The sequence below is a fragment of the Culicoides brevitarsis genome, chromosome 1 (genome assembly GCF_036172545.1).
Source record: "Culicoides brevitarsis isolate CSIRO-B50_1 chromosome 1, AGI_CSIRO_Cbre_v1, whole genome shotgun sequence".
NCBI classification, from domain to species: Eukaryota; Metazoa; Arthropoda; class Insecta; order Diptera; family Ceratopogonidae; genus Culicoides; species Culicoides brevitarsis.
Window position 1 is genome coordinate 20220283 of NC_087085.1, and position 19800 is coordinate 20240082.

Consider the following 19800-nt stretch of genomic DNA (forward strand, 5'->3'; position numbering starts at 1 on the left):
AAATCAAAACTAAATTAAAATTAAAATAAAATTTAAATCAAAAATTAAAAAAAAATTTAAAAAAAAATTAAAATTAAATTAAATTAAAATTAAAATTGAATTAAATTAAAATTAAAATTTATTAATTTAATTAATTTTTTTAAAATAATGTTTAATTATTTTAATTTATTTAATTAATTGGTTGAAAAATAATTAAAAATTACCATTTTTAGTATTTTTTAATTTTTTGTAATTTTGATGAATTTTTTCCTCCAAAAATATTTTTCATAATTTTTAGACTAAAATTTTAATTGATTTTTTAATCTTTTTTATTTTAAAATGTCCTGAACTCAATTTAAAATTTTATTAAGAAAGAAAAAATATTTTTAAATTTTTTATTGTTTTTTAAAGAGGGCATTTATTTAATTTTTTAAAGAAAGAAAAGAAAAAAAAATGAAAAATAAAAACTTTGAAATAAATTTGGAGTGGATAAAAAAAATCGACAATATTTAATTTATTTATGGCAAAATACCTACTTTTTGTGAATATTGAAAAATATTTTTTCCAAGATTTGGCACACCAGCAGAATTTTTTCAGAAAAAAAAATTAAAATTTTGAAGCTTTTATGTGACAATGCTCAAAGGAAGTCCTTTTTTAAATTCACGAAATTAATCCAAGAAATGCTTTTATTTGATACAAAACTGAAATTGCAGTGATCTCACATTTATTTTAAGGGCAGAAATTCTCGTAATGACTAAAATTTTTGTATATTTTTAAGACTAATTATCTACATTTTTCTCATGTTTATTGTTTATTTTTGGGTCTTTAATCGAAAATCCCATCTGTAGCATGGGCATGAAAACTTAAAAACTGCCATTTTACTCGTAAATATCCTCCTTGTCAGCCACGTACTGGACGACGTCGCGAGGCCTTAACAACTTTTCGGCATCCATGTCGGGAATCTCGAAGCCGAATTCATCTTCCATCGCCATGATCACCTCCACATGATCCAGGGAGTCCAAGCCGAGATCGTTGATGAAGTGCGAGTCCAATGTCAACTGCGGAAAAAACGGAAAATTTTGTTAATTTTGTGCACTTTTTGGTCGTTGGCAAAAAACTACGGACCTTTTCGGGATCAACTTTGTCGTATAGTCGGAGAACTAAGAGAACACGGTCGGCGATAAACTTAATGGTAAGCGGATCCTTGTCGCTGTAGCTGCGTGTTTGCACTTGGTTTTGCCAACGACCCTAAGAAAAAACGAAAAAAAAGAAGGAAAAAACGCAATTAATCACCTTATCAGCGGAAACTTTGTCGTAGGCCGCGACAACTTTCAACACACGTTCCTCGATTTTTCCCACATCTTTGGTCGCGGTTGAAAAGTCTTGTGTGCTTACCAGCAAGCGAGTCTGCGAGACGAAGATGGTTATCATGATGCGGTTGCGAGTAAGTGACACGCAAAAATCGCAGGAAAAAAGAGCAAAATTCTCACCTTGTTTACGGCAAATAATGATGGCTGCTGTCCGGCCATCTGATGCAGCATGAATTTTTGCGAGACGGGCACCGTCAATGCACGGAGCGACACATTCCGGAGCAACGGTGCGTTTCGGCAGATGAGGTGCCGCAAGTTGTGAGCCAAGGATGCCATAATTGTTGGAGCGATTTACCACTGAAAATTGTGGAAAACTTTTGAGGAAATTTGATTTTTTCAAAGTGTGATGCAACAACTCCTACAGCACAATCGAAAATTCGCATTCGGAACTGGTCACAATTTTTTTCAACTGTCAATGTCATTTATCACTTTCATTCGTCTCACACCGGTTTATGGAGTTTCCAAATATCCGGTAAAAAAATTGATTTTTCTTTAATTTTTCACTAATTTACATGAAAAAACTTTTAAATTTTTATTTTTTCGCGATAGAAATTAAATTTTAAATAATTTTTCATCAAAATTTCACTGAAAAAACTAAAATTTTTGTTATTTTTTAGAATTTCGAGTAAACAAAGGACACTTGATTGGCATCCCCGGTTCAATGACAGAAGCTTGCTTTAAAAAAAATCGTCTCAAAATACAAGCCATCAATTCAAAGTGATTTTAAGGCAGTTTTTCGTCGAATTTCCCTCAAAATCATTGTGCAAAGGTGAAAACTCGTCAAAGGCAACAACTACAAGCCGAGCATTACATTGGAATTGTGTTAGTAACGCAGTGAGATGCGTTTGAAAATTCTTTTGTAGTTGTTGTTTTGCGTCGTCGGCCATTATACATTCTAGAAAGTGTCGAAAAAAAGTGAAAACTCTGTGAAAAGTTGGGAAAACCCGTAAAAAAATCGTATAAAATGGCAAGTCCGTCGCCACAAAATAGCCCAATGCCGCCACCGCAGGCTCCCTCGCCATCGGCACATCAATCGCCGTATCCGCCTACACAGGCATTGCCACCACCAGGTAAAAAATTATTTGTTTTTCGAGGGAAATTTCAGTAAAAAATTACTTTTTTTTTGTAGGTCATCACATGGCACCTCATCCTCCAGGCCCGAATCCCGGACAACATTTGCCTCCGCAAGGTCCCATGCAACACGGGCCTCCACACATGAACGGCGCTCCGCCGGGACATCACATGCCGCCGCATCCGGGAATGCAACAACATCCCCAAGGACCGCATCCGGGCATGCAAATGCCGCCGCAAGGACCTCCCATGGGATATCAACATCCGATGCCGCCACAACCGGTGAGTGAAAAAAAATTATTTCGCGAAAAAATCTTTATTGCTTCAGTTTTTCGATAATTTCATCGGAATCGCGGACAATTTTCAACATTTGCTCACACAATTCCGGAGTACAAGCGGTAATGACATCCGGTTTCATGATGTCGTATTTTCCCCCATTTGCGTTAATTACCATTCCTCCGGCTTCCTGTACGATCAAAGCACCCGCGCAAATGTCCCACGGATACAAATCTTCGACATTGAAGCCGTCAATGAGTCCTTTGGCGACGTAACATAACGTAAGGGCTGCCGATCCGAAACAACGGATGCCCAAAGCGTGTGTCACAAATGCTCGTGTGCGTTCAATTGTCTTTAAGCGACGCGATTCCAAGCCTGCTAGCGAAACTTCTTGTCCTAAAAGTGCTTTTTGCATCTAAAAAATTTCAAATTTTTCAAGTTTTTTTTTTAATTTTCGAATTTTAAGACTTACATCCTTGACACAATTCACGGAAATTTTGTTCCCGTTCAAAGTCGCTCCCATTCCAGCTCGCGCCGCATAAAAATCATCCGTGACAGGCGCATAAATGATACCCAAAACTGTCTCCTTGTTCACGACAAGCCCAACGGAGATGCAAAAATACTGATTATTTTTGACAAAATTTATTGTTCCATCGATCGGATCAATAATCCACGTCGGTTTCGATGTCAATGCAGGAATTTTATCATCTTCACTCGATGACTCTTCTCCAATGAAACTGCAAAAATTTTCAAATTATCATTTGAAGTCTTTAAAAATTGTATCTCTCTCACCAATGCTCTGGATATTTCTCTTTGATGCCGTTGATTAGAACATTTTCCACTTCTTTATCGTATTTTGTGACGATATCGCTAAAAATAGTTTTCGCATCGACTTTTCCGATGTTTTGCTGTCCAGCTTTGACAATGGCGCCACATTTGAGCACCAAGGCTTTGACAAAATCGAAACATTCGTCAAGTTCGGTAGAATTCATGTTTTTTTCTGGAGCAGGTAAATAAACGTCTGATTGGAAGAAACTTTGACAAAAGACTGATAAATGCGATTTTTTGTGTACTATTCATGTACGATTGACAGAGAGAGTGCGTACAATGCAAAAAATGGAGAGCGAAGAAAAAAATAGTAAAAAAATAAATTTTTAATGAAAATTTTTTTTTTAAAGAAAACCAAAATTTTTAAATTTTTTAACCGTTTTTCGGAGTTAGTTTAGAAGAAGTTTAAAGAGTTTTCGAAAATTTAAAAAAAAATTTACTGGAAGTTTTTAAAAATATTTTTCGAAAATTCGAAATTAGTTTTCAAAAATTTTAAATTATTTTGAAATACTTTTCGAAAATTTTAAAATATTGTTCAAAATTTTAATTTTTAAAAGATTTTCGATAAAAAAATTTTGTGTTTAAAAAAATTAAAATTTTTTTATAACTTTTTAGGCAGAAGTTTCAAACAATTATTGAAAATCAAAAATTCATGAAGTGTTTTTGAAAATTTTCTGAGATAATTTTCGAAAATTCGAATTTTGAAAAATTTGATAAATTTTCGAAAATTTGTCAAAAACAAGAAAACAACTTAAAAGAAATTATTTTTTTTTAAATTAAAGAAATCATATCTATTCGAATATTTTTTTTCGATAATTTTCCAAAGTTTTAAAATTTTTTCGAAAAGTCTTTTAATTTTATTTTTTTTTTTAAGGCGAATAAATTTAATATTTTCATTGGGGGGTAGGAAATAAAAAAATAAATATTTTTGAATTTTTTTTTGTAATTTTTTAAAATTTTTAGACGTTTTTGATTCTTAACATTTATTCAATTTTAGTTTATATTATTTTAAAATTTGAACTTAAAAGTCATGAAAAATCAAAGAAAATCTCCACAAAATAAAAATTTTTGAAAAAAGTAAATTTGGTCACGTGACTTTCAAAAAAAATTTTTTCAACATTTCAATAGAAAATATCCTTTGCAAAGGATATTTGCAAGCGAATTTCTTTGGTTTTTTTGTATTATTTTATTATAAACATTAATTTTTCATGATTTTTTAATATAAAAATTCCAAAAAGTGTCAAAAATATTTGTATTTTTAATTTAATTTTTATTTTTCCCCCTGAATTTTTTCGACAAAATCGGAGGGGGGGGTGACAAAAAATGAATATATTAAATTTATTCGCCTAAACAAGTTCTGAAACATTTTCAAAAAATTTTCAAAAAAAAAAATAAAAAATTTCGAAAGCTGAAAATTTTTAAAAGAAGTTTTTCGTAAATTTTCTACCTAAAAATTTAGAATTTTTTCGAAACTTTCGATTTGAGGAATATTATCAGTGAATTTCAATAAAAAGCATACAAAAATAACAAACAAAACATTGGGAGAGAGAAAATTTTCAAAAGTTCAGTTGAACCTTATCTTATATCTCTCAACTCAAGTGTTTTTTATTGTCTTCACACAAAGATAGAACCTTCATAATCAAACTTTTTCTTTTTCTTCCACCTTTTTTATCATCTGAATCATTTGATCGCAGAGCTCTTCCGTGGCGGCAACGACCATATTCGGTTTCATAATGTCATACGGTCCTCCCGAGCTGCTTTTCACGACGCCTCCCGCCTCTTCAACCAACAAAACGGCACCTGCTGCATCCCAAGGAGCTGCATTCTCAAAGTTGTAGGCATCCATCAGCCCACTTGCGATATAACACGTTGCCATTGCAATCGACCCCAAAATCCGGATGCCCATACTTTGTCGCATAAATTCCATAATACGCGGCATGTAATTAACGTTTTTTTGTCTGACTGGGATCAGTGTGAAGGAGAAAACGGCATCGCGGAAATCTTTGCAGTTGCTCACGTGAATTCGTTCCCCGTTCAGGAAAGCGCCTTGACCTTTTTTCGCGGTATACATCTCATCCATGCACGGATTCATGCAAATCGAGGCGACAAGTTGCTTGTTGACCGCCAAACCGATGGAGATGCAGATGATTTTGATGTTGCGGGTGAAGTTTTGGGTGCCATCGATGGGGTCGATGATCCAAGTTGGGTCGTCAGTCAACTCAGGGAGTGATTTTCCGTAAGCGGATTCCTCAGCAACGACTCTAAAAAGATAAAAATCATTAATTTTTTGCTAAAAATTAATTTTAGCAACTCACTTGTGATGCGGATATTTCTCCAAAATGCCTTTCATGAGAATATCTTCGACCTTTTTGTCATATTCCGTGACAAAATCACATCGATGCTCCTTTGTCGTGATATTTTTCGCCTTGCTGGCGGCTTCTTTGACGATTTTTCCGCACTCCAATGTCAATTTGTAGACATAATCGAAGCATTCATCCAATGTTTTTGCATCCATTTCGTTGTAAACTTCAAAGTTAACAATTAAAGACTGAAACTTTTGAATTATATGCAAGCGCTATATGTTAAAAATGAATGAACTCACCTTCGTTTGTGTTTGTAAACCGATTTAACGTGTATTTGTGAGTAATTTTCTCTCATTCTCGTCTCTTATCACATTCCGCTCAACTAAAACGTGTACAAAAAAAGTCATTTTCATACGCGATAGATGTCAAAGCACTAAACTTCACTTGAAAAATATTTATTTTGCGGGATTTTTTCGTATTTACTCGCTTTATCTTCATTTCACGAGCATAAAAACACATTTTTAATCACTTTCAATGTCACAACAGGGTCCACCAGGTCCGCCGCAGAATGTACAGCAATCGGGACCACCACCACCGCAAGGTCCAAATATGCCTCCAGGTGCTCCGGGTCAACAGGGCGGTCCTCCAGCGCCGGGACAAGAGAATTTAAATGCTTTGCAACGCGCTATTGACTCAATGGAAGAGAAGGGATTACAAGAAGATCCAAGGTTTGTTGATTTTTTATTGAAATTTATGACTTTTTTAATTGTTTTGTGTTTTTTTAGATATTCACAATTGTTGGCGTTGCGTGCGAATTCTAAACATCAACATCTTAACCAGAATCAACTTAGTTTATTGCGTGCGCAAATAATGGCGTATCGTACATTGGCCCGTAATCAACCTTTGAACAAACAATTGCAGGGCGTAATTGCTGGGCATCGAGCTCCCGATGGAACTACGCCTCCTCCGAGTTCGACGCCGCCAGCAAGTCCTTATCCAGGACAACAAGGTCCTATGCCGCCAACAGGACGTAAGTTTTTTCGAATTTTTTTTTAAATTTTTTGTCTTTTGAAAATTAAAAATCTTGAAAAAAAGTTCAAAATTTTTTCGAGAAATTAAAAAAAATTAAATTTTGTTAATTTTTGCATCGAAATTAGTAAAATAAAGATAATTTTTTGCTCTAAAATTATTTTTTACGTAATTTTTCCAAATTCCTATTAAAAATTATTTTAATTTTATCATTTCATAAAATAAAAAAATATTTCAAAACTTTAAAAAAATTTACCCAAATTCCAAAAAATAGTTTTAAATGAAATTTTAACTGATATTTTAATTTTTTTTTAATTTTTTGTCTTTTAAATGTTAAAAATCCTAAAAAAAAGTTCAGAAATCCATCAAAAATTACCTTTTTTTTCAAAATTTTTCAAGAAATTAAAAAAAAATAAATTAGTAAATTTTTTTCATCGAAATTAGTAAATTGACAATAATTTTCACGTAATTTTTCAAAATCCCTACGATAAAATTTAGTCATTTCATAAAATAAAAAAAATATTTCAAAGCTTTAAAAAATTTTACCCTCATTCGAAAAAATAATTTCAAGTAAATTTTGAGCTGCCATTTTAATTTTTATTATTTTTTTTAGCTCCCGGAAAGCCCTCTGGTCCCCCAGGACAACAAGGAATGCCCGGACAACCGCCCCAAGGCCCTCCGCAAGATCACAAACAAGGCGGCGTTCCTCCCGCTGGTGGCATGCCTCCAAACCAAAGCCCAGTCCCGGGCATGACAAATCCGCAGCAAGGCCCAATGGCGCAACAACCGCCCCAACAACAAGGTCCTCCCCGCCCCGGCCAATCAGCACCCGGTGGACCCATGCAAAAGCAAAATCGCGTCACGACAGTCGCAAAACCCGCTGGCTTGGATCCCATCGTCTTGTTGCAGGAGCGCGAAAATCGCATGGCAGCCCGTATCGCCTTGCGAATCGAGGAATTGACAAATTTACCGACTACAATGCCCGAAGATTTACGCATTCAGGCACAAATTGAGCTACGTGCGTTGCGTGTCTTGAACTTCCAGCGTCAGTTACGGAGCGAAATTGTGCAATGCACGCGCAAAGACACGACGTTGGAGACAGCGGTCAATGTAAAAGCCTACAAAAGAACCAAGAGACAGGGCTTGCGCGAAGCTCGTGCCACCGAGAAACTCGAAAAACAACAAAAATTGGAAGCCGAACGAAAACGCAGACAAAAACATCAAGAATTTTTGGCTTCTGTGTTGCAACATGGCAAAGACTTTAAGGAATATCATCGCAATAACACTGCTCGTTTGGGTCGCATCAACAAGGCAATTCTCAATTATCACGCAAATGCCGAGCGCGAACAAAAGAAGGAGCAAGAACGCATCGAAAAGGAACGTATGCGTCGTTTGATGGCCGAAGACGAAGAAGGTTACCGTAAACTTATCGATCAGAAGAAGGACAAACGTTTGGCTTTCTTGTTGTCACAAACGGACGAATATATTAGCAACTTGACCGAGATGGTGAAACAACACAAAGTCGACCAACAAAAGAAAAAGGAAGACGAACTCGATCGCAAAAAGAAACGCAAACGCCAAATTTTGGAAACTGGCGACTTTGACAACATCGAAGACGGATGCGAGGCTCTCGATTGTCACGTAACCGTTGTAGAGACCGCAACTGGCAAGACATTGACCGGAGATGATGCCCCCTTGCTGCGTAACTTGCAACAATGGCTCAAATATCATCCCGGATGGGAATTTGTCATTTCCGACAACGAAGATTCGGATAACGAGGACGACGAACGGAAACAAAAGGAAGAAAAAGACGCGAAAGACGGCAAAGATTCGGAAGACAAAGCCTTGGAGGTCATCAAAAAGGCAAAAGTTGAAGATGACGAATACAAAACGGAAGAACAAACATATTACAGCATCGCTCACACGGTTCACGAACGCGTCACCGAACAAGCCAGCATCTTGGTCAACGGTAAACTCAAGGAATACCAAATTAAGGGCTTGGAATGGCTCGTTTCGCTGTTCAATAACAATTTGAATGGAATTCTCGCTGACGAAATGGGTTTGGGTAAAACTATTCAAACGATTGCTCTCGTCACGTATCTCATGGAACGCAAAAAAGTCAATGGCCCATTTTTAATTATTGTCCCACTTTCAACACTGTCTAATTGGGTGTTGGAATTCGAGAAATGGTCACCATCGGTGATTGTCGTTGCTTATAAGGGATCCCCACAAGGGCGTCGTTCCGTGCAAAATCAAATGAAAGCGACAAAATTCAACGTTTTGCTCACGACATACGAGTACATCATCAAAGACAAGGCAGTTTTGGCGAAAATTCCGTGGAAATACATGATCATCGACGAGGGACATCGTATGAAGAACCATCATTGCAAATTGACGCAAATCTTGAACACGCATTATATCGCGCCATTCCGTCTTTTGTTGACCGGTACTCCGTTGCAGAATAAATTGCCGGAATTATGGGCTCTTTTGAATTTCTTGTTGCCCTCGATTTTCAAGTCTTGTTCCACTTTTGAGCAATGGTTTAATGCGCCCTTCGCCACTACCGGTGAAAAAGTCGAGCTGAATGAGGAAGAAACGATTCTTATTATTCGTCGTTTGCACAAAGTATTGCGTCCCTTCTTGCTGCGACGCTTGAAAAAGGAGGTAGAATCGCAATTGCCGGACAAAGTTGAGTATATCATCAAGTGTGAGATGTCGGGATTGCAACGTGTCTTGTACAAACACATGCAAAGTCGTGGAGTTTTGCTGACAGACGGTTCAGAAAAGGGAAATAAAGGCAAAGGAGGGTCCAAGGCACTCATGAACACCATTGTGCAGCTCCGTAAGTTGTGTAATCATCCCTTCATGTTCCAACACATCGAGGAAAAATATTCCGATCACATTGGCGGCTCATCGGGCATCGTTTCCGGTCCCGATTTGTATCGCGTTTCCGGTAAATTTGAACTTTTGGATCGTATTTTGCCGAAACTCAAGGCTACCGGTCATCGTGTCCTGCTTTTCTGTCAAATGACGCAATGCATGACCATCATCGAGGATTACTTGTCGTGGCGTAATTACGGCTATTTGCGTCTCGATGGTACCACAAAGTCGGAAGAACGTGGCGATTTGTTGAAAAAATTCAACTGCAAAAATTCGGATTATTTCATTTTCTTGCTATCGACACGTGCCGGAGGTCTCGGTTTGAATTTGCAAACAGCCGATACGGTTGTCATCTTCGATTCCGATTGGAATCCGCATCAGGATTTGCAGGCGCAGGATCGTGCCCATCGTATTGGGCAGCGAAACGAGGTGCGTGTGCTCCGTTTGATGACTGTCAATTCCGTGGAGGAGCGTATTTTGGCGGCAGCTCGTTACAAGTTGAATATGGACGAGAAAGTCATTCAAGCTGGCATGTTCGATCAGAAATCCACGGGAAGCGAACGTCAACAATTTTTGCAGACAATTTTGCATCAAGACGAGGAAGATGGCGAGGAGGAAAATGAAGTCCCTGATGACGAAACTGTCAATGCGATGATTTCGCGGTCTGAGGAGGAGCTCGAATTGTTCAAAAAAATGGACGAAGAACGCAAGGAACGAGATGCTGCCGATCCGACATTCACAAGTCGTTTGATCGAAGAGTCCGAGTTGCCTGATTGGCTTACAAAGGAGGAAATTGAGGAGGAAAAATGGGACTTTGAGGATGAACAAGCGATTTTGGGACGTGGATCGCGTCAACGCAAGGAAGTCGATTACACGGACAGTCTCACGGAGAAGGAATGGCTCAAGGCGATCGATGACGGAGCCGATTTCGACGAAGAGCTCGAGGAGGAAGAGCGTGAAAAGAAACGCAAGAGTCGTAAAAAGCGCAAAAAGGAAGATTCGGATGACGATAGTGTGCTTTCGACCATGGTAACGAAACGCAAAAAGGGCATTACAGACCCGAAAATCAAAGATATGATGAAAAAAGTGATGAAATTGGTTGTCAAGTACACCGACGAGGATGGACGTGTCTTGAGCGAGCCTTTCATGAAGCTGCCATCACGCAAAGAACTTCCCGATTATTATGAAGTCATCAAACGACCCTTGGATATCAAGAAAATGATGGCGCGCATCGACGAAGCAAAATACGTCGATTTTGATGACTTGCAAAAGGACTTTTTCCAGTTGTGTCAAAACGCACAGACCTATAATGAGGAAGCTTCTCTCATCTACGAAGACAGTGTCGTACTGCAGACCGTTTTCACGAATGCCCGAGCAAAGGTGGAAAGTGGACAACCCATTTCTGAGTCGGAAGGTAAGAAAAATTCAATAAAAAATTCAAAATATAAATTTTTAAAAAATATTTTTAATTTTAGATGAAGAAGAATCTGACGAGGAATCGAGCAGTGTGAAAATGAAGATGAAAATGAGCAAAACCCCAGCTCCATCTAGTTCTAAAAAGTCAACGCCACGCCGAAAACGCGCCCAGAAAAAATACGCAATTTCAGACGATGATGACGATGACATGGATTAAAATTTAAAAATTTACATTTAATCAATTTTAGTCTTTAGGAGGTTTTTCCTTTTTTTTTAATTCTTAATTTTTTTCTTGTCACACCGACTATTGTAAAAATATTTGAACATAAAAATGCGTATTACCAACTAACGGATTTAATCTCGATCATTGATGAAAACTAACACTAAGGATAATATTTAGAATTTTTAGACTTAAAGTAATCAAAAACAAGATATTCACAGTAGAATTTATGTCAATTGACTTGCAACATGGGATGTTGTTCGTCAATTTATTTAAAGAGAACTTATAAATGTATTGCTTGCAAAATATTTCATTGATGTTATTTATTAAGAATTGTATGCGCGAAAAAAAATCAAGGCTTCAATGAATTGAAAGGTAAGTCATTATTTAAAAAAAATATTTGATCAAAAATTGACTCAATATGAACAGAAATCAATTTTAGAATGAATATTTATTCAATTTTAGGCTTAAAACTGGTCAAAAAATGACTTGTTAAAAAAATCAGCGTTTGAGCTTCAAAACGCTGATTTTTTTGTTTTGTCAAATATCGACCCAATATGAACAGAAATAATCTTTAGAATGAATATTTATTCAATTTTAGGCTTAAAACTGGTCAAAAAATGACTTGTTAAAAAAATCAGCGTTTGAACTTCAAAACGCTGATTTTTTTGTTTTGTCAAATATCGACCCAATATGATCAGAAATCATCTTTAGAATGAATATTTATCCAATTTTAGGCTTAAAACTGGTCAAAAAATGACTTGTTAAAAAATCAGCGTTTGAGCTTCAAACCGCTGATTTTTTTGTTTTATCAAATATCGATCCAATATGAACAGAAATCAACTTTAGAATGAATATTTAATCAATTTTAGGCTTAAAACTGGTCAAAAAATGACTTGTTAAAAAAATCAGCGTTTGAGCTTCAAAACGCTGATTTTTTTGTTTCATCAAATATCGATCGAATATGATCAGAAAACATCGTTAGAATGAATATTTATTCAATTTTAGGCTTAAAACTGGTCAAAAAATGACTTGTTAAAAAAATCAGCGTTTGAGCTTCAAAACGCTGATTTTTTTGTTTCATCAAATATCGACCCAATATGAACAGAAATCATCTTTAGAATGAATATTTATTCAATTTTAGGCTTAAAACTGGTCAAAAAATGACTTGTTAAAAAAATCAGCGTTTGAGCTTCCAAACACTGATTTTTTTGTTTTGTCAAATATCGACCCAAATTTATGAACAGAAATCAATGACTTTAGAATGAATATTTATTCAATTTTAGGCTTAAAACTGATCAAAAAATGACTTGTTAAAAAAAACTTCAAAACGCTGATTTTTTTGTTTGTCAAATATCAAAACTTCACTGTCGTTGCGACAATTCCTCAACCACTTTGCTGCAGCCAGCAAGCAAACTGATTTTTGATTGCTAGCTAGATTGCTAGAAATCAATTTTAGAATGAATATTTATTCATCATTGATGAATTTAAGTTTTCGAACACGTTTCTTCCTTTTGTGCTCTTCAGAGTTTTCGCAAAATTTGTTTATTTTTTGCTTCGGTTGACGAGCTAAACTTCGCAGGTTTTTTGAAGTTTGCACACATGCCTCGAAATTGTTGAGGATTTTGGCGAAAATTTTTTTTGATCATTTTTTTTCGCTCTAAACATGCGTCGAGTCATGAAATCAATTTTATGCATTTAAACTGTATTTCAAATATTTAGTTTCTCGATCATCTTTAGAATGAATATTTATTCAATTTTAGGCTTAAAACTGGTCAAAAAATGACTTGTAAAAAAATCAGCGTTTGAACTTCAAAACGCTGATTTTTTTGTTTTGTCAAATATCGACCCAATATGAACAGAAATCATCTTTAGAATGAATATTTATTCAATTTTAGGCTTAAAACTGATCAAAAAATGACTTATGAACTTAAATCATCTTTAGAATGAAAAAAATCAGCGTTTGTACTTCCAAACGCTGAATTTTTTGTTTTGTCAAATATTGACCCAATATGAACAGAAATCATCTTTAGAATGAATATTTATTCAATTTTAGGCTTAAAACTGGTCAAATTATTTTATGACCTAAAAACAACCGATCGCCTCCACTATCAAAACTCATAAATCATCAGCTCTGATTTGAAATTGATTTTTTCCTATGAAATCACTTCTCTTAACTTTATGATTCAATATGCTTTATCTTATCAGTTCTTTGTTACGTTAATCGTCGCTAATCCCCAATAAACAAATAACGAAATTCAGTTCAAGTCCAGCGCTTTTTCTAAATTTCCTTATAAAATTGTTTCGAGTCTACAGCAAAAAAAGTCATGAATTGCTCTTTTATCTGCTGATTAAACTGCAAGTCGTTCGTACTACTCGGTAATTATTCAGCATTGTTGCAGCGCGATTATCTATCACACGCGTACTAATCTCTGCTCTACCGCAACGCCAGCCGATAAAGCGATAACCATGATTTATAAAAAGACGCGAGCGCAACAGCATGTCATCAGTCACTAATTTGAATCGTCGTTGAATACAGGAAAAAAAAGATGAAATTATTTGCCAGTTTTTTGCTGGTCACGTGCCTCGTCACGGGAAATCTCGCTCTCGAGTGGTGGGAAAACGCGAATTATTACCAAATTTATCCGAAATCGTATGCGGACGCGAACAACGATGGAACGGGCGATTTGGCAGGCATCCAAAGTAAAATCCCCTATTTGAAAGAGCTTGGAATGGACGCTGTTTGGCTTTCGCCCATTTTTAAGTCTTCCTGGAAGGATGGTGGTTACGATATTTCCGATTTTAAGGCAATTGATCCCGTTTTTGGTACAATGAAGGATTTCGAAAGTCTTTTGGCGACGTGCAAGGAACACGGAATAAAGCTAATTTTGGATTTCGTGCCGAATCACTCGTCGAACGAATGTGAGTGGTTCTTGAAATCCGAACGCAAAGAAGCTGGCTTTGAAGATTTTTACATTTGGCATCCGGGAAAGCCTCAAGGAAGTGGACAACCTTTGCCGCCAAATAACTGGAACAGCGTCTTCCGTGGATCCGCCTGGGAGTGGAGTGACGTACGAAAAGAATATTATTTGCATCAATTTGCGATTGCACAGCCAGATTTGAACTACCGCAGTGAAAATGTCGTCAAAGAGATGAAAAGTGTGCTGAAATTCTGGTTGGACAAAGGCGTTGACGGGTTCCGCGTTGACGCAATTCCACATTTGTTTGAAGTTGAAAAAGATAAAGACGGAAATTATCCGGATGAGCCATTGTCCGGTGATTGTACCGATGATTCATTAAAGGTTTGTAATTTTTTTCTCCATAAAAAATCTAAAAAAAAAAATAAAATTTTAATTTCTTAGCATTGTTACTTGAGTCACATTTACACACAAAACTACCCAGAAACGTACGACATGGTTTATCAATGGCGCGAAGTCCTGGACACGTACAAAGACTCTCCGCGGCTCATGATGACGGAAGCTTACACGCCTCTGGAGAACATCATGAAGTACTTTGGTGACGGCAAAAAGAACGGAAGTCACATTCCCTTCAATTTCGAGGTCCTGACATCAACTAGCGCCACTTCCACTGCCAAACAACTCAAAATTACGTCGGAAAATTACATGAATCACCTGCCAGCCGGACGTTTCGGCAACTGGGTCTTGGGAAATCACGATCAACGTCGCATCAAGTCACGCTTGGGAGGCGAGGCGCGTGCCGAAGTCTTCAACTTTTTCCTGCAAACGATGCCGGGACATGCCATCACGTACCAGGGCGAGGAAATTATCATGGAAGACGTTCACATTTCGTGGGCCGAGACGCAAGATCCGCAAGCTTGCAACACCAACTCGACTGTTTACGATGAATATTCACGTGATCCAGCAAGGTCAGTCCGATTTTTATCTAAAAAGATTATCTTATCTCATTTTTTTTGTTTTTCGATCGATCGATAGAACGCCGATGCAATGGAATAACAGCACGAACGCTGGTTTCAACAACGGAACAAAAACCTGGCTGCCTGTTGGTTCAAACTACAAAACTTTAAACGTCGCTTTGCAAGAAAGCGCTGAAAATAGTCACCTGAAAATCTTTAAGAAACTCGTTCAATTACACAAATTACCGGCTTTCCGTGAAGGATTGTACGAAAGCGCGAATAATTTGGATGAAAATATTTACTCTTACATCCGAACTCATGGCGAGGAATCGTATTTGGTGGCCTTGAATCTGGCGAAACAAAATAAAACGATCAACTTTGGCAACGTTTTTCGTCATTTGAAGCCATCTGGAGAAGTGGTCCTATCTTCGTTGAATTCTAAAATTGCAGAAAAGTAAGAAAAATTATTTTTTTAAAAGAAATTTTTAAATTTTTACCAATTTTTCCTTGTAGAACGAAGATTGTGATGCATGATAACGTCGTTTTGTCACCGGAATCTGCACTTGTTGTTAAAATGAATGGAGCTTCTACGTTAATTGTTAGCACAATTGCACTTTTAGCTACTGTCGTGATGACTTTTTTCAATAATTTCATGAATTAATGCAGTTTTTTGTTTAAAAAAATATTGTTTTTGTTCATTTTCTAGTAAAATTCAATCTTAAATTATCTTATTTGTGTAGTTTTTGTAACTTTTCACTCAATTTTTGTTCAAACACTTTAAGATTTTATCGAAGATAAGCCTCAATTTTCATGTTTATATAAAATTCTGTTGTAATTTTGTCGTTTTCAGTTGTAAATTGGCGTTCGTGATGAGTTTTACAATAATTTTCTACGTTTTTCTGTCAGTTTTTTTCATTTCCGCATCGAGTCGTGAATGGTGGGAAAGTGCCAATTACTATCAAATTTATCCGAAATCTTACGCGGATGCCGATAACGATGGAATTGGCGACATTGCTGGAATTAAAAGTAAAATTCCGTACCTCAAAGAGCTCGGCATGGACGCAATTTGGTTGTCGCCCATTTTTAACTCCTCCTGGAAAGATGGCGGTTACGACATTTCCAATTTCACGATGATCGATCCATTATTCGGGTCAATGCAGGATTTTGACGACCTCTTAGCGACTTGCAAGGCGAATGGAATAAGATTTATCCTTGATTTCGTGCCAAATCACTCCTCGAACGAGTGTGAGTGGTTTTTGAAGTCGGAACGCAGGGAAATTGGCTACGAGGATTTTTACGTTTGGCATCCGGGGAAGGAGAATCCCGATGGAGGGAGAAATTTGGAGCCCAGTAATTGGCGAAGTGGGTTTCGGGGCAGCGCGTGGCAGTGGAGTGAGGTTCGCGGAGAGTATTATTATCATGATTTTGGTGTGGCGCAGCCAGATTTGAATTATCGGAGTGCGGCGGTGGTACAGGCGATGAAAGATGTTTTGAGATTTTGGTTGGATAAAGGTGTCGATGGGTTTCGGGTGGATGCGGTGCAACATTTGTTTGAAATTGATGTTGGGCCGGATGGGAATTATCCGGATGAAGCTCTTTCGGGGAATTGTCAGGATGATCCAGATAGCGTAAGATTATTATTTTTTTTTTTTGCTAAAATGTTGATAAAAAAAAATATTTAAATAAGCAAGAGTACTAAAATCAGAAAATTAATTATTTTAAAGTTTTTAAAGTAAAAAAAAAATTTAAAAATTAAAAAAAAATAATTTTTTGAAATAATTTTTAAAGAATTTTTTAAAATTTCTTGGGAAAAAATTTTTTATTCGTAAAATTAAAAATATGTTAGAATTTCTTAGAAATTTGCATTTTCAAAAAAAAAAAAAAATTTAAATAAATAAAATTAAATGAAAAATTTATAATAAGTTTTTGAATACAAAAGTAATTTAGAAAAAAAAACATTTTAAAGTTTATCAATTTCGTAAAAAAATAAGTTTAGAGTTCAAAAATACTTTTTTGATATGTAAAAATATTTGCTGAAAAATTTAAAGAAACTCAAGCAATTTTAACAATTTATTTAATTTTCAATTTTATACTATTTTTTTTTAAATTTGAAATTAAAAATCGGTAATTTTCGAGTAATTTTCAAATGAGTTTCATTTTGTAATATTTTTTTTTAAATTTAATTTAACAAAAAAAAAAAAAAAAAAAATAATAATAAAAAAAAAAAAAAAAAAAAAAAATAATAATAAAAAAAAAATAAAAATAAATGAAAATATTTATTTTTTCAAAAAATGTTATTTAAAAAGCCTTGATTAAAAAATTTCAATAAATTCCAAAAATACTTTGAATTTAATTAAAAATTCGTTGGACATTAAAAATATTAATTAGGTAATTTATAACATGAAACATGAGCCAAAACAACAAAACAAAATAATTATTTTATTTTTATTTTTTCAAAAATCAATAAGAAATTAATAGAATGTCTCTATTTTACCATATTTCAAGCTCAAAAACATTAAAAATTGAAATTGCAAAAAAAAATCCTCTGATACTGTTTTTTATGAACCAAAATTAATAATTTTATCAAAACTAAAAAATTAAAAAAAATAATAATTTGCATATAATTTACCTTCTTTTTTAGTATTGCTACACAAATCACCTTTACAACCAAAACCAACCGGAAACGTACGACATGGTCCAGCAATGGCGCGAACTCTTAGACTCCTACACCGACTCCCCTCGTATCATGTTAACTGAAGCCTACACCACACTCGACAATTTAATGCTCTATTACGGCACTTCATCTCGCAAAGGCAGCCACATCCCCTTTAATTTCGAAGTCCTTCAAACAATTAACGTCAATTCAACGGCCAAACAGCTCAAAATTGTCTCAGAAAACTACATGAATCACATTCCAGCCGGTTTAAAGCCAAATTGGGTACTCGGCAATCACGATCAACGTCGCATAGCAACACGTTTAGGCGAAAATCGCACCGATTTGTACAACATTTATCTCCAAACGATGCCCGGACACGCCATTACATATCAAGGAGAGGAAATTGGGATGGAAGACGTTTACATTTCGTGGGCTGAAACGCAAGATCCTGCTGCGTGCAACACAAATCCCGAGATTTTCGATCAAGTATCACGAGATCGTGCCAGAACTCCGATGCAATGGAATAGCAGTGTGAATGCCGGATTTAATGCGGGAGCGAAAACCTGGCTGCCTGTCGGAACGAATTACAAAGAAGTAAATGTCGCTAAACAAAATGCCGATGAGAGGAGTCATCATAAAATTTTTCGAAAATTAGTCCAACTTCACAAGAAATCAGCGTTCCGGGATGGAATTTACGAAGGTGGCAGCAATTTAGATGAAAATATTTACACCTACATTCGGTCGGATGACAAGGAAACGTATTTGGTGGCACTTAATTTCGCAAAAATCGAAAAAGTTGTGAATTTTTCTACGAATTTTCGTGATTTGAAACCCGATGGACAGGTCGTTGTTGCTTCGTTGAGCTCAATTTTGCAGGAAAAGTAAGTATTTTCTTCGAAAAATGCAAGTTTTAAAGTAATTTTCTTGTAGGGCATCCATAAAAACGCATGAAAATGTGGTCCTGAGTGCCGAATCTGGAATTGTAGTGAAGATAAATGCAGCTCCGTGTATTTTTCTGAGCATTTTAACTCTTTTGGCGGCAATTTTCGTTCATTTTATCAACAATTTATGATCTTGACGTAAAATAAACAAAGGAAATACCTTTCAAGAGGACTCCTTCAGAAGCGTGACAAAGAAATTTATCGCTCTCGTTAATATAAAGTGACGATAAACAAACGACTTGACAGCTTCTGTGTTTGTCGAGTCGTTTATTACCGAGATAAGGATTCACTTCAACGAAATTTATTCAAACAAAATTCATTTTTTTCGTAATTTCATCCAAATTTCGGTGAAAATTTCTCATTTCCATGTCCAACGAGTTGATTTTCAAGCTTAACATTCGAAACTTTCAAGCGATTTCTGATTCCCGCACGATCTCGTGTCACTTGCGTGTAAAATTTATCCTTCGGGACACACATTTCGCGCATTTCGATTTGTTGTCCTGCATGAGTGACCCTTAAATATGGAGCATGATACTCGTCTTCTTTCTCAATTAATTTTGCTTCACGATGATTTTCTGTAAGCACCTCGAACGGCACTTGGTGCTTCATTAAATAGTCCAGGGGGACTTTTTTGTCGTTGATGATGAAAAATGACCCAGAGTCGTTCGTGAAATTGGTGCAAAGGGAACTCGTGACGGAAGAAAGACATGAAGCAGCGCTAATTTGCTCTCGGAGAAGCTCCTTGCGGTAATTTTCGGCTTCTGGGAATTCATAGGAAGTTTGGATAGCAGTGCCAGTTGCTTCGGTGAGATGTTTTTTGAACGTTGAATGAATGAATTCCGTAAAACGGGACTTTTCGGCGTCTTTTGAGGCTTCGGAAAGGATTTTTTCATCTTTTATCATCTCTTCACTTTGATTATTCGAGACATTTTCACCGAAATTCTCAACCAGGACCTC

At 36.0% G+C, this 19800-nt stretch overlaps 6 protein-coding genes across 8 annotated transcripts; 3 read left to right on the forward strand and 3 right to left on the reverse strand.

Moving 5' to 3' along the window:
* Positions 1-600: 600 nt before the first annotated feature.
* LOC134829443 (acyl carrier protein, mitochondrial) lies at positions 601-1736 on the reverse strand. 3 transcript variants are annotated; one of them, XM_063842513.1, is made up of 4 exons: positions 1470-1736; positions 1375-1386; positions 1105-1227; positions 601-1037 (listed from the first exon to the last, which is right to left on the reverse strand). In XM_063842513.1, the coding sequence occupies exons 1-4, from the start codon at positions 1623-1625 to the stop codon at positions 858-860; spliced, it is 471 nt and encodes a 156-aa protein (XP_063698583.1). In that variant the 5' UTR covers positions 1626-1736; the 3' UTR covers positions 601-857. The 3 variants fall into 3 exon arrangements, with proteins under 3 accessions (XP_063698583.1, XP_063698591.1, XP_063698599.1); XM_063842521.1 differs by lacking the exon at positions 1375-1386; XM_063842529.1 differs by lacking the exon at positions 1105-1227 and having other exon boundaries at positions 1273-1386.
* Positions 1737-2024: 288 nt separating this feature from the next.
* On the forward strand, positions 2025-11651 carry LOC134827427 (ATP-dependent helicase brm). The gene is made up of 6 exons (XM_063840047.1): positions 2025-2419; positions 2479-2702; positions 6374-6555; positions 6613-6857; positions 7470-11150; positions 11212-11651. Exons 1-6 carry the CDS (start codon positions 2314-2316, stop codon positions 11367-11369), a joined length of 4596 nt encoding a protein of 1531 aa, XP_063696117.1. The 5' UTR covers positions 2025-2313; the 3' UTR covers positions 11370-11651.
* LOC134827428 (inositol monophosphatase 1-like) lies at positions 2710-3729 on the reverse strand. The gene is made up of 3 exons (XM_063840048.1): positions 3489-3729; positions 3169-3433; positions 2710-3111 (listed from the first exon to the last, which is right to left on the reverse strand). Exons 1-3 carry the CDS (start codon positions 3686-3688, stop codon positions 2737-2739), a joined length of 840 nt encoding a protein of 279 aa, XP_063696118.1. The 5' UTR covers positions 3689-3729; the 3' UTR covers positions 2710-2736.
* On the reverse strand, positions 5048-6078 carry LOC134827429 (inositol monophosphatase 2-like). Its single transcript, XM_063840049.1, has 2 exons — positions 5840-6078; positions 5048-5785 (listed from the first exon to the last, which is right to left on the reverse strand). The coding sequence occupies exons 1-2, from the start codon at positions 6037-6039 to the stop codon at positions 5164-5166; spliced, it is 822 nt and encodes a 273-aa protein (XP_063696119.1). The 5' UTR covers positions 6040-6078; the 3' UTR covers positions 5048-5163.
* Positions 11652-13877: 2226 nt separating the features above from the next.
* On the forward strand, positions 13878-15977 carry LOC134832707 (maltase A1-like). The gene is made up of 4 exons (XM_063846830.1): positions 13878-14674; positions 14735-15258; positions 15326-15700; positions 15760-15977. Exons 1-4 carry the CDS (start codon positions 13922-13924, stop codon positions 15905-15907), a joined length of 1800 nt encoding a protein of 599 aa, XP_063702900.1. The 5' UTR covers positions 13878-13921; the 3' UTR covers positions 15908-15977.
* A 12-nt stretch (positions 15978-15989) lies between these two features.
* LOC134832716 (maltase A1-like) lies at positions 15990-19032 on the forward strand. The gene is made up of 3 exons (XM_063846842.1): positions 15990-16874; positions 17888-18783; positions 18833-19032. Exons 1-3 carry the CDS (start codon positions 16116-16118, stop codon positions 18972-18974), a joined length of 1797 nt encoding a protein of 598 aa, XP_063702912.1. The 5' UTR covers positions 15990-16115; the 3' UTR covers positions 18975-19032.
* The last annotated feature ends 768 nt before the right edge of the window (positions 19033-19800 follow it).